General features: G+C 57.7%; 1 protein-coding gene across 7 annotated transcripts; it reads right to left on the reverse strand.

Annotated features, from left to right (window-relative positions):
* Positions 1-2,682: 2,682 nt before the first annotated feature.
* Gcgr (glucagon receptor) lies at positions 2,683-10,381 on the reverse strand. 7 transcript variants are annotated; one of them, XM_023699215.1, is made up of 16 exons: positions 10,268-10,381; positions 8,847-8,974; positions 7,571-7,622; positions 6,406-6,609; positions 6,179-6,281; positions 5,404-5,511; positions 5,204-5,325; positions 5,000-5,106; positions 4,769-4,925; positions 4,536-4,695; positions 4,406-4,466; positions 4,080-4,149; positions 3,736-3,824; positions 3,454-3,592; positions 3,346-3,387; positions 2,683-3,198 (listed from the first exon to the last, which is right to left on the reverse strand). In XM_023699215.1, exons 4-16 carry the CDS (start codon positions 6,463-6,465, stop codon positions 2,992-2,994), a joined length of 1,425 nt encoding a protein of 474 aa, XP_023554983.1. In that variant the 5' UTR covers positions 6,466-6,609; positions 7,571-7,622; positions 8,847-8,974; positions 10,268-10,381; the 3' UTR covers positions 2,683-2,991. The 7 variants fall into 7 exon arrangements, with proteins under 7 accessions (XP_023554983.1, XP_023554984.1, XP_004639614.2 ...); XM_023699216.1 differs by lacking the exon at positions 8,847-8,974; XM_004639557.3 differs by lacking the exons at positions 7,571-7,622; positions 8,847-8,974 and having other exon boundaries at positions 6,406-6,601.
* Between the last annotated feature and the right edge of the window lie 1,125 nt (positions 10,382-11,506).

Raw genomic sequence — 11,506 nt, forward strand, 5'->3', positions numbered from 1 at the left:
GAGAGAGAGAGTGTGTGGTGTGTGTGTGTGTGGCCAGCTCAGCCCACCAGGGGGCGGGGCTGGCTGGCATGTGGTGCTGGGGGATTGAACCGCGGTCCCTTGATGCTTTGCCAAGCTTGTTCTAAGTAGGTGCCTTAGACCACTGAGCCATCTCTCCAGCCCCAACTTATTTAATAATTTTTTTTTTTTTTCGGAACCGGGGATTGAACTCAGGCCCTTGCGCTTGCCAGAGAAGTGCTTATTTCACTGAGCCATCTCCCTGGCCCCTGCCCTGTCCTAAATTCATAAAAAAATAAAAAGGTGAATACTAAGCATATTCATAGCAATCTCACCCCCATCTGTGTTCAAGCACGTCCAGGTCCTGACCCAAGATATGAAAGCCAAGTCCCATAGAGTCTCAGGGACCCTTGTACTGTAGGGCCTTCAATGAGAGTTCCCCACATTCTGCATTTGGAAGGTGTATCCTTGAGTAGCAGGCCTGTTTGGGTTTTTGTTTTGTTTTGTTTTGTTTTTTACAGGGAATTAAAATCAGGATTTTGGTGCTTGCCAGGGAGGCATTGTGCTGCCATACTACATCCCTGGCCTCCTTTTTGTGTTTTGAGAGAGGGTCTTGTGTACATTTAGGCTGGCCTTGAACTCTGTGTAGCCCAGGCTGGTCTTGGAACTCGAGCTTCTCTTGCCGTAGCTCCCTCAATGCTGGGAGGATTATAGTCCTGCACCACTAGGCTTGGTTCTGTCCCCATGTCTGTCATCTGAGATGGGATGCTAATTCCTCCAGCTGCAGGGGCCGGGGGCGGGGTGGGGGCAGGTTGGAGACCTGTAAGGACCCTGTTGTGGTAGGTGGTGGGAAGAGCCCTAGTTGGGGTGAAAGACCTCATGCATGGTGGAAATGAGTTGGGCAGCTGAGCCCGAAGTGTAGATGCAGGAGGCAGCTGGGGATAGAATACTTGTCTGAATACTGCTCCTGAACTGTTCCTGGTCCTCTGAGTTTCTGCCCTATGGCTCCTTTGTGAGCCTTCTGCCGAATTAAAAGTCCCTACCCACCACCTGCTTCCCCCAGATCTGACCCTTGGTTATCGTAGCATGGGCTTTTTCTTGGTCTCCACCCTCATTTTGGTGGCATTCAGGTCATTACAGGCAACCTGCTCCCTCTGCTGGGGCATATCCAAACATTCCTCTGGGGAAGGGGAGCAAGGTGCAGGGCTGAAGGGGCCGGGGAGATGGCTCAGTGGAATAAGTGCTTCCCTGGCGAGCACAAGGGTCTGAGTTCAATCCCCGGTTCCACCAAAAAAAAAAAAAAAAAAAAAATGCAGGGATGAGCAAAGGTGAGGGAGAAGAGGGTAGTGACAGAGAAACAGCATAGAGGTTTGGAATGGTTGATGCTTGTGGGCCTGAGTGGGAAGCCAATTCCTGTACTTGTCTGCCTTCAGGTCACCTAGGTGGGGTCCGTGATTGCTGGCCAGGAAAGCCCAACTTCTGCTCCAATTCCACCAGCCTACTCCAGTTGTCTTGAGAACAGGGATATGGGTAGGGGTGAAGGATAGAGGCAAGAGGAACTGGTGATGCGGCAGGATGTCAGGAGGCCCCGCGTGGGTGACAAACTCCCAGGGCAGCCCTCAGCCCTGAGCTCAGCTAATGTGAAGAATTTACACCCTCCTGTGCTAACTCTGCGTGCACCTGCACTCTTGAGTGGGCACCCTGTGCCATGATGTTAGGCTCAGAGGCCCTGGGCTGGAAGGAGAGCTGACCCGAGGCCCTGAAATCAGGCCTCCAGCAAGTGCAGTCACTGAACCACCCCCTGGCCTTGAATCCCACCTGGACCCTAAGATGGGCCTCTGCCTGTCTCCTCCATCCTTGCTGACCCAGCCTTTGGTGGGTGATTGGGTGAGGGCCCCCCTTAGAGGGCCCCAGTGCCTGGCAGGTAATTCTGTTTACCTTTCCTGAGAGAACTCCTGTTCTTTAATTTGCTCCAATTAGCCCAGGTTACCTGAATGGTGCCCCTCACCCAGGGCCCAGCCTCTCCATCTAGGGGCCTCTGGAAGGGTCCTCCCCACCCCACCAAGCTGCTTCTCTGTACTTGCTCTGACCCAGCCACATGGTCTGGGATAGAACTAGGCACCTTACATGTCCTGTGCCTCCACAGTAACTCAGATTCAGGATGCCCCAGATACTGGGGCCCCCACCCTAAAATACCTCCTGGCTCTTCCTGTGCCCAGCACAACTCTTTAAGAAGTGACTGGGGCTATGCGGGGGTTGGGCAACTCTACTAACCCATTCACCTGGACTGAGGGCATTCTGAGGACACCCATTTCTCCCATTCTGTCTGTTGGTGCTCACAGTTTCAGGGAGAGGGCTGTCTGGAAAGGACCTCTGTACGCCTGGTGTCCATGTTGGATTAGCAGGACTGTGATGCTAGTGGCCTCTTTCAGCCACCATCCCTCTTCATAGTCCTCTGCTGCTGAACAGGATTTTTAGGGATCCAAGGACAAAGAAGGCCCCAGATGATGGAAGGGTTACCAGAAACTGCTCAGTTGGGTGCAGATGGCTGGCCACCCCTGGGGCCCTTCCAGCCACCTGTGCAATAAGGGTGCTGGAGGTGCCTGCTGGAAGAAGTGACAAGGCCCAGCCACCATAGGTCCCCCTCCACGAGCCTGGCCTGGCTGCTCACACTCCTCCAGCAAGGGCATTTCTAGCTCAGCTCTCTAGGACCTTCACAGTGGCCACTACCTGAGCTATTTATTGGAGGACACACACTTCATGTACAAAGGACACCAACACATCTGGAAAGTTGCACCTACAGTTGATGGCTCAGCTCCCATGCCACACCTGAATCATCTCGCCTTAGCCCTTGGACAGGGAATGTGTGGGGAGGAGGGGATAGTGATGTGAGCAACTGTGGGCTGCCCCAGCCTTGGGCAGGCACCTAGCTCAGGGCTGTCCTGGGAAAGCTCTGTGGTCCCTGACTCCAGCCCTGGAGAGGTTCTTGGCCAATCAAGGGAGGTCATTGACCAAGGGGGTTTCTGCAGAGGGTTCATGGCTGGCCCCATTGCTGCTGCCCCCCTTCACCAGCTGAAGCTTCTCACAGAGGGGGCCGCGACTGGGCCCTGTTGGGGCCGAGTGGCTGCTTGTGATGCGTTCATCCAGCAGTGCTTTGCCTTCTCGCCAGCGCCGCCAGTGCCGCCACAGCTCCGCCTGCACCTGTAGGTCCAGGGGGTCATGATTGCTAGGGCTGGCACTCACCTCCCAAGAGCCAGCTTCAGCCTCGAGGAACTCCACAGCCAGGCAACCTCCATGATGCACATGAATAACCAGAGGAAGGACCCCGGGCCCTGAGTCCCCACCTACCTCCTTATTGAGGAAGCAGTAGAGAACAGCTACCAGCAAGCCCTGGAGAAAAAGGGCAGTCAGGGGTGGCACCTGTCCCTGGGGGCACAGGGACAAGCGGGTGGTCACCTGGAAGGAGCTCAGGAAGAGGTCAAAGAAGAGCTTGACAGAACGCAGGGTTCCCTTGGCCTGCTCATCCGTCACAAAGGCAAAGACCACTTCGTGGACACCCAGCAGTGGGATGAGGGTCAGGGTAGACTTGGCCAGCCTGTTGGGGGAAGCAGTCTGAGTATTTCAGCTGCCCTGCCTGGGCCAGGCTCTGCCCACATGGGCCTTGGAGCCTCATTCCCAGGCATACTCTGGCCCTGGGGGGTCTCAGGCCTGTGTACCCCAGCCCCTGGCCCCACCCACCGGAATTTATAGTCAGCATAATGCATCTGGCGAGCACGCAGCTTGGCCACAAGGAGGTGAATGATGCGGACAAAGATGGTGAAGTTGATCTGTGGGGAGGGTACAGGTCAGAGCAAATCTGGACTGCTCTGTGGCCTGGAAGCCCCTACCTGTCCACCCGCAGGTAGGCCTGTGGCCAGCTGCGTTCTGGGCTATGTGGCTCTGGGGCTGGTGGGCACCCAGCCAAGGATGAACAGCCTGGTTGACAGCCAAGGGTGGCATCTTGGATGCACACTGGCCCCGGCCTGCCTGCCTTCCCTCCTGGCAGCATGCTGCCTCTTCTTATTCCCTTCCTAGTTCCTTACCAGGATGGCTAGGAAGACAGGAACACGAAGGATCCACCAGAAGCCCATGTTGTCATTGGTGGTCCAGCACCTGTGGGGTGGCTTTTTACAATCTGGACGTGCACCCAGCCTCCCACCCCCACCCTCCAGTTTAATTTTGCTGGGATCTAATGAGTGTCCCAAGAAAGGAAGGAAGGTCACAATCAACTCCATCCCCAGGCACCAGGCTTGCACGTACCCTGCACCATTTCTGGCCAGAGTGTGCCCTGCCTCCCCTGGGCTGCTCCCCAAGCCCAGTGTCAAGGCCCAGGCTACCCTGCTCCAGCCTTCTATCTGTTCATACTCACTGGATGTTCTCAAAGAGACACTTGACCACCACCCAAGGGATGACAAACAGCAGAGGTGCACCTGTAGGCGGCAGCGGCTGAGATCCTGAGCCCCCTTACCCCTCCTCCCTCCCGGCACCAGTGCACTCACCCCAGCCGATAGCCAGGTAAAGCATGAAGAAACTCCGCTCAGGGAAGGTGGCAAGGCTCAGCAGGCTGTACAGGTACACACCTTCCACCAGCAGCCAGCAGTAGTTGGCCACTATACCATACTGCATGATCACTGCAGCCGCACGGCAGCCGGCCACCGTCTTTGCAGGGTTGGATATAGTGTGAGCGGGGTCCCAGGGACCCTGGCCACCCTGGGCAAACACGAACACTCACCCTATCACTCAGCCAGACGCTGACACTGAGATCGTCTCTGATATTCTGGCTATAGCGGGCCTTAAGCAGCTTGTCGATGACCAGCACAGAGCCCGCCTTGAGCACGAAGGATGCAAACAGGTTCAGGTGGATGTAGTTGCGAGTGCAGTGCAGCTTGCTGCAGGAATGGTAAATCAGTGCTGCTTGCCACATCACCTGGGGCTGCCCACGCTGGCCTTGAGCTCTGCATACCTGAGACCCAGCAGGATTGCCAGGGCAAAGAGCAGCGCCCCTAGGGACAGGCTGTACCCCACTGTGTACATCACTTGGAAGCTGCTGTACATCTTGGCTGCCTCCTTCTACAAACCACAATACCCAGTCAGGGCCAGGCAGGGGCCACTTTCACTGCCCCCACCCAGCCCTGCTGTGCACTGCCGCTTGCCCACCGAGACTGACCTGGATCTCTATCTCCTGATCATCCATCTGGCACTGGGAGGCATTGCGCCATGGCTGCCCCTGGGGCCCACGTACCCACTGTCCATCAGGCCCACACTTCTTGAACACCAGGCGGTGCTGCACTGGGGCGTGGGGCAGGCTCTGGTTAGCCCACACTCAGGCCTCACCCCCCTCAACCATCCAAGGTCCCCCAGGGTTACCTTTGTGATACCAAGGTAAGTACCAGGGGCAGGAGATGTTGGCTGTGGTGTTGGGAGGTGTGTCTGGCCAGCAGGAATACTTGTCAAAGGTTCTGTTACAGACCAGCTCTGCAGAAGTGGGCAGGGGCAGGGGCTTTTCAGCAGTCTGGCTAGGTGAGGAGTCTCTCTTCCTCCTAGAAGCCACCTTAACATGGCCATCTCTTGTGAAAGCCTGCAGCCTAGAGCTGCTACCTCCTTGACCTGGGTCAGGCCCCCAACTGCCTGCCTCCCTTGGACCAACTTTCACCTCTACCTACCTTTACCTCCATGGGGTAGGCTCTGGTCAGCTTACCCCCAGGTCTTCCCTCCTCAGCCACTCAGGTCCCCCAGGGTTACCTTTATGGAAGGTTGACTCACAGGCACCCTCCCTAGGGGATCTCAGGATCCCCATGCTGAGGTCTCCCTTGCACTGCCTTCTTGAGCACCTTCCTCTCTGGGAGCTTCACCTCAATTCTGTCAGCATCCATCCCATGTCCAGTCTCAGTGATATACCAGTTCTCTCTGTGCATACACAGGTCACCCTCTTTCCTTTGGACAGTGCCACAGCCACCTATGGGCTCTCCTCCAATCTCTCCCTAGCCCTGAGTGACCAGTTCCTGCCTAAGCATTGTAGCCTGACTCCCAACCCCAGGCTGTGTGAGCTGCTCAGTTACTATCCTGTATGTGAAGTGGGGGCTGGGGTGACAGGACCACCAGGATGCTTCCCACAAGATGGGCTGGGGCTGCTGGGACTCACCAGTGGGGGCAGGTAGCAGGCTCAGGTTGTGGTGACACTGGTCACTGTATAGCTTCCACTTTTCGAACAGGAAGTCCATCACCTGAGCGGAGGATACCTGTGGCTGGTGATCAGATAGAGGGGCAGCCAGAGTGACAAGCAGGCAGGTGCTACAGAACTAGCAGCCAGCAGAGAGGAAGCCTGGGTGCCCTGGGCTGGGGGCACAGATAGGGACATGCAGCACTCACCTGGCAAGCCAGCAGTAGTAGGAGCAGGAGGTAGGGGTGGTGGGACTGGATGGGGGGCATGCCTTTTGGCTGCTGCCCCCCACATCTGGCAGAGGCCTTATGTCTGTGTCCTCGGGGTATGCACACCTCACACCTCTCCTCAGGCTGCAGAAGGTCTAAGCAGTGGGGTCCAGATGGAGTCCCAGCCAGGTGTATTCTGCTCCCCTAAAACCAACTCTATTAATGATTTGGGGGCTGGCAATGGACACACCATTCTACTCCTGGAGGACCTCATGGTTATGTAAGTGGTTTTACCTGGGAGTCCTATCTGGTGGCTCTGACAGTCCCAGAAACCCCTGTGCTGGTGATTGGTCCTAAAGCACTGAGGGACAGCAGCCTCCCTAGCCACACACCTTAGCACGATGGCCCAACCCATGGGAAAGTGAGCTGGCCAGGCAGCCCAACTGGGGTGCTCCTTGGCCCTCATGACCAGGCCAACTCCCAGCCATGTCAGGCCAGGTGTGTGGGACACATGGTCATACAGTCCTCCTCTCACACATAAGGCCTTTCCAGGACCACAGGGCCCCAGAGCCTCAGACATGGCTGAGGTAGAGCTTCTGAGTCTCTGGAGTACTACAGGATGGCTGGCAGTACATTCCTTTGAGATTAGCACTGCCAGAGTCTGGAGGCCAGTTAAGGGACCCCTCCATATAAGGGACAGGGGGGCAGGAGCACAGGATGGCAGCGGAGCCCTCTTTCGCTCTGACTGAATCCTTTGGGAGAAGCAGGACTCCCTGGGGAGTCTTGTAGCAGGGATGGGATGGTCTCTCTTCTGCATACCCTCAAAGGGAGGGAAACCTGTGGACGGATGGACAGACACAGGACAGAAGACAGTGCCGAAGAGGAGGAGTGCACCATAGCTGAGAAGGGGCAGGGGCTCCCCCCAACCCTGTAGGGTAAGCATGAAGGTGCTAGACAGGACCCTAAGCCTGGCCTTTGGGATACACAGGCAGGACAGGAGGTGGCATCCAGGTCCAGAGTGAGCCAGGAGTCCTGGGGCTGGGGGCCAGGGGAGGAGCCCACTCTAGAGTGATCTGAGAGAAGGCACCAGGCAGGAGGGACTGGGCAGGCACCCTCAGCCCTGGGTCACTAACAGGCCTGATCTGGTTCTGATGAAACAGCCTACCCACTGTTGCTGCCCTCAGCTTCCAGATCTTCTGGAGGCCCTGGGGGAGTAGCTGTGGGAACAGAGGGGACAGGAGTTGGCCAGGGTTTGTGACAGTCAAGATGTGGGCAGGTGGGGGCCTGGCCCTAGCTCAGTTCTTTAAGTGGCTGCTTCCACAAAGCTGTCAGCCTCAGGTTGCTGTAGTTCGATCCCCACATCCCTCCAGCCAGCCCAAAGTGCCCTGAAGGCATTCGCGGAGAAAAAAAAAAAAAAATCCTTATTCCGTTTTTGTGGCCGGGAGATAGCTCAGTAGAATAAGCGTTTGCCTGGCAAGCACGAGGGCCTCAGTTCAATCCCCGGTTCCACAAAAAAAAAAAAAAAAAAAAAATGTAGGCAGGGTCTTACAGAGGAAGAGATGCTATCCTAGACTCTGTAGGGACAGCAGCTCCCCGGGGAAAAGGACAGCCCCATGAGGAGGGCCCTGAGGCTCTGTACAATATCCTTGCTGGGAATGGGCACAGCTAGGGGCCTCTTGCTGATCCTGACCTATCAGGACTTTCGGAGCTGACTGCAGAGAAGCCACCCAGCTGGGGGTCTGTGAGTCTGGAGGCACCTGGAGAAAAGCAGGGCCAGAGGTAGCAGTGCAGGGCGATTGGCTGCTCCCTGACCTTTCCTCACAGGAGCTTGCCAAGGATGGTGATTTCCATGTGTCCTCGCATCCACCTCATAGAAGGTGGGTATGCTTGAGGCAGGAGGATTGCTATAAATTCAAGGCCAGCCTGGACTACATAATATGTTCAAGGCCAGCCTGAATTATAAGACCCTGTGTCAAGACAACAAAAACAAGGGTGGGGGAGATGGCTCAGTGGAATAAGCACTTCCCTGGCAAGCATAAGGGCCTGAGTTCAATCCCCAGTTCTGCCTGGGCCACAGGGTGGGGGGAGGTAAGGACACCTGGGACCCAGACCTAGAGGAACACAAAGGCCCTGACATCCTTCCTCTGGACTTGTGATAGAAATCTAGGAAGGGGCAGAAGTGGGTGAGGCCCCCTGCTCCATCTGGATGGTAGGGAAGTGTGGACAAGAGTTTAGGACACTCCTCTAAAGGGGGAGAAGCACATGAGATGGACAAGTTTCCAGCTGTGAGGCTGCGGTTTCAGAGGTTCCTGGCCCCAGAGAGCACCAGGTGGGAGGCTGGGACCAAGGACAAACAATTTAACTTCCCAAGTGGGTGTCCCTGCCTCTCTTCAGGGAGGATGAGCAATGAGCAAACTTCAGCGGGCAAAGGGCTCTGTCACCTGCTGGGAAGGATGGGCCAATCTGGATCTGTGTGTGTCCAGGTCCCCCAGTGGGGTAAACAGACAGCAGAGACAGCCAGCAGCCGCGTGATAAATGTTTGTCCTCTCAGTAAGAGGACTTGGAGTCCCTGGATGACAAGGCAGCCAGATACGGAGGTGCAATTGGGGCTTCCATTGGCCAGGACGCGGTGCCTGGCCCCCTTTCCACCTTGTTACCCTCTCTGGGAAGGAACAAGTAGGGCTGGGGAGCACAGATGGGGGACCCTACCCTTCTATCTTCTTTGACCATGCACAGCTACCCCTTGGGTTGCGGGTGACGGCCAGAGAGGCAGGCTGCCAGCCTCTCCCAGGCCTTGCTGTGGCCACGGCCTCCCCTCTGCCCTCCTTCCGCAGCGGACACATTGGGCTACACGGGCCACCTGAGCTGCCCCTGCTGCTTACTGAGCTGGCACTGCCCCATGCCAGCTTCTGCAGGCACATGACTTGGGTGCTCAGTGTTCCACCATTTTCCACTGGGAGAGGCTGAGAGACCCCAAGTGGCTTCTATTGGCCAAGGAAGGCCTGGGTGGGAGGGGTAGGGAAGGTGCATTCCCAGATACTCTAGGGAGCCCCTAGGGTTGGAAGTGGAAGGGAGGAAGATGTTTTTGTGAAACTAGGGAAGGTTACAATCTGGGGCGGGAACCGGGGCCACAGACCGTCAACGAAGCCTGCCTCCTCCCCAGCCCCCTTGGGGCAGGCAGCCCTGGGATGGTAGCCAGAGTGTGCTCCCCCTCCCAACACACACCCTGTCCCCAATACAGAAGAACATGAAAACAGCCCTTGCTGCCCTCGGAGGATGCAGGCGCCATGAGGTGAGGCGTTAGTTGGTTCAGGGTGGAGGCATAAACCTCGCAGTCAGAGGAGAGGAAGCGGGGGTCCAGAGAGACCGGAGCAGGGCAGGGCAGTGACCGTCGCCTGCCGGGGTCAAAGTCACAAGTGTGGGTCTCGGAAGAAGAGCCAGTTGGGTGGGACATCGATGCCCCTCACCCATTGGGGAAAGTCGGGTACTCCTCGGGCGTCCTGGAGCAGGGGCGCACTGCAGAGGGGCGCAAGCGCCCCTGAGGCCCCGGCCCAGGTGCATCTGCAGAGCTGCGCGCACACCGGGAGTGGGGGTCGGGGTAAGGGTGGAGGAAGGGCGAATCCGAAGTAGAGAGAGGTCCTGGGACCCCCGACCCAGTCCGACGGTGAGGCCTGGGAGCCACCTGAGCTCGGAGGGTGCATCTCCGTGTTGGAACGGAGCAGTCGGACCCCGAGCCACCTGGGACCCAGGAAACTGCTAACTCGGGAGCCCCCGCCAACTCTCCGCGGTCACCTTCCGCGTTCCCGCCCGCTCCCCTACGGGGTCGGCTCAGGACCCTCCTCTCCGGCGGCCAGGTGCTCACCTTGCGGCGCAGCTCGGGCTCGGCTGGGGCTAGGGCCCCACGGTCCTCGGGAGCGAGGATAGGCGCCCGCTCCGCGCCCCGCACCCCGCGCCCCGCACCAGAAGCGCGCAAAATCCTGGGCGGCGACGCTGGGCGGTGGCTGGGGCGTGGGGGCGGCGGCGGGGGCGGGGCCGGGGGAGCTGCACGGTGGCTCCCGGACCCTGGCCTGTGCAGCCTCCTCTACGACTCCGGGCCTCTCTCCCCCCCGCAGCCCCCCAGGACCTCAGAGCAGGGCCTGGGACCCAGCTCCGAGCGGGAACACCTGTGCGTGTGTGGTGAGGTCACCCACATGTGGTGACTCCTCCTGACGCGTACTAGTCATCTTCCTGATTGTTAGGAAGGACGAATTCCTTTTCTTTTCCCCACCAGGCCTGGGTGACAGTGTTTCAGCCGCCACACCTGCGCTGCAGCTGGGAGCTGGTTGGGGTCAGGGCACATTGTTGCTCTTGAGGTCTCAGAACAAGTGAGCCCCTGTAGCCGTTTCTGAGTCATCCCCGAGGTCTCAGACCTTAGCCTCTCCTTGAAGTCCCTCCAGCATAGCCCATCCAGCCCCAGCTGATTTGGTCCCAGCAGACTGCCACCACCGAGCCCCGCCACTGTCTCTTCTTGCCCCCACCCTCCAGACACATTTTTCGTTGAGGATTCCAGAAGTCCTGAGTCTCCATGCCACCTGTTCTTCCAGGAAGGGGTCCTCTTCCCCATCTCCCTTAAAGCCAGCAGCCCATCAAGGCAGTTCTCCTACCCAGTGGGCAGTGCTACTCCCGCCTTGTGACCGGGTCATCAAACCAAATGGGTGCATCCAGGCTTTGGCTTTTCTGGCTTCTCTATATCCCGATACTAATGGTCATGCCCCCTTAGAAAGTTATCCATGCGGCTCTTGTTCCAGAGTGGACATTCCTTTGCCTCCCTCCTACAGCTCCCAGGGTCTCCTAAACATCTTCTGGGGCCCCTGGGAGCCCTGCCCCTGCCCCACTCCTCTGAGGTCTCCACATCCCACCTGTGGGACACTTGGCAATGGGCCCAGGGTTCTCCTGTTTCTCTGGAGTCCATCTGTTCCCTTCACTGCCACCCACTGGCCCAGCGACCATCTCCCTGCTCCCTGGGTCAGCTCCTTGGTGTGGTTCTGGGTCTTGAAGTCCCTTCCCCAGGACTTTACTTTTGTTTGTGGTCTGTGGTCATTGGAACCAGTGCCCCTGCCTT

The sequence above is a fragment of the Octodon degus genome, unplaced genomic scaffold, assembly GCF_000260255.1.
Source record: "Octodon degus isolate 3935 unplaced genomic scaffold, OctDeg1.0 scaffold00112, whole genome shotgun sequence".
In the NCBI taxonomy this organism is placed as follows: domain Eukaryota; kingdom Metazoa; phylum Chordata; class Mammalia; order Rodentia; family Octodontidae; genus Octodon; species Octodon degus.

Coding starts and splice junctions, on each gene's coding strand:
- Gcgr (XM_004639557.3), bottom strand. CDS start 6,465: ATGCCCCCCATCCAGTCCCACCACCCCTACCTCCTGCTCCTACTACTG. Junction 4,467..4,535: donor TTACCTGGCTATCGGCTGGG/GTGAGTGCACTG, acceptor TGCCGCCTACAG/GTGCACCTCTGCTGTTTGTC. Junction 4,150..4,405: donor TGTCTCTTTGAGAACATCCA/GTGAGTATGAAC, acceptor GCCACCCCACAG/GTGCTGGACCACCAATGACA.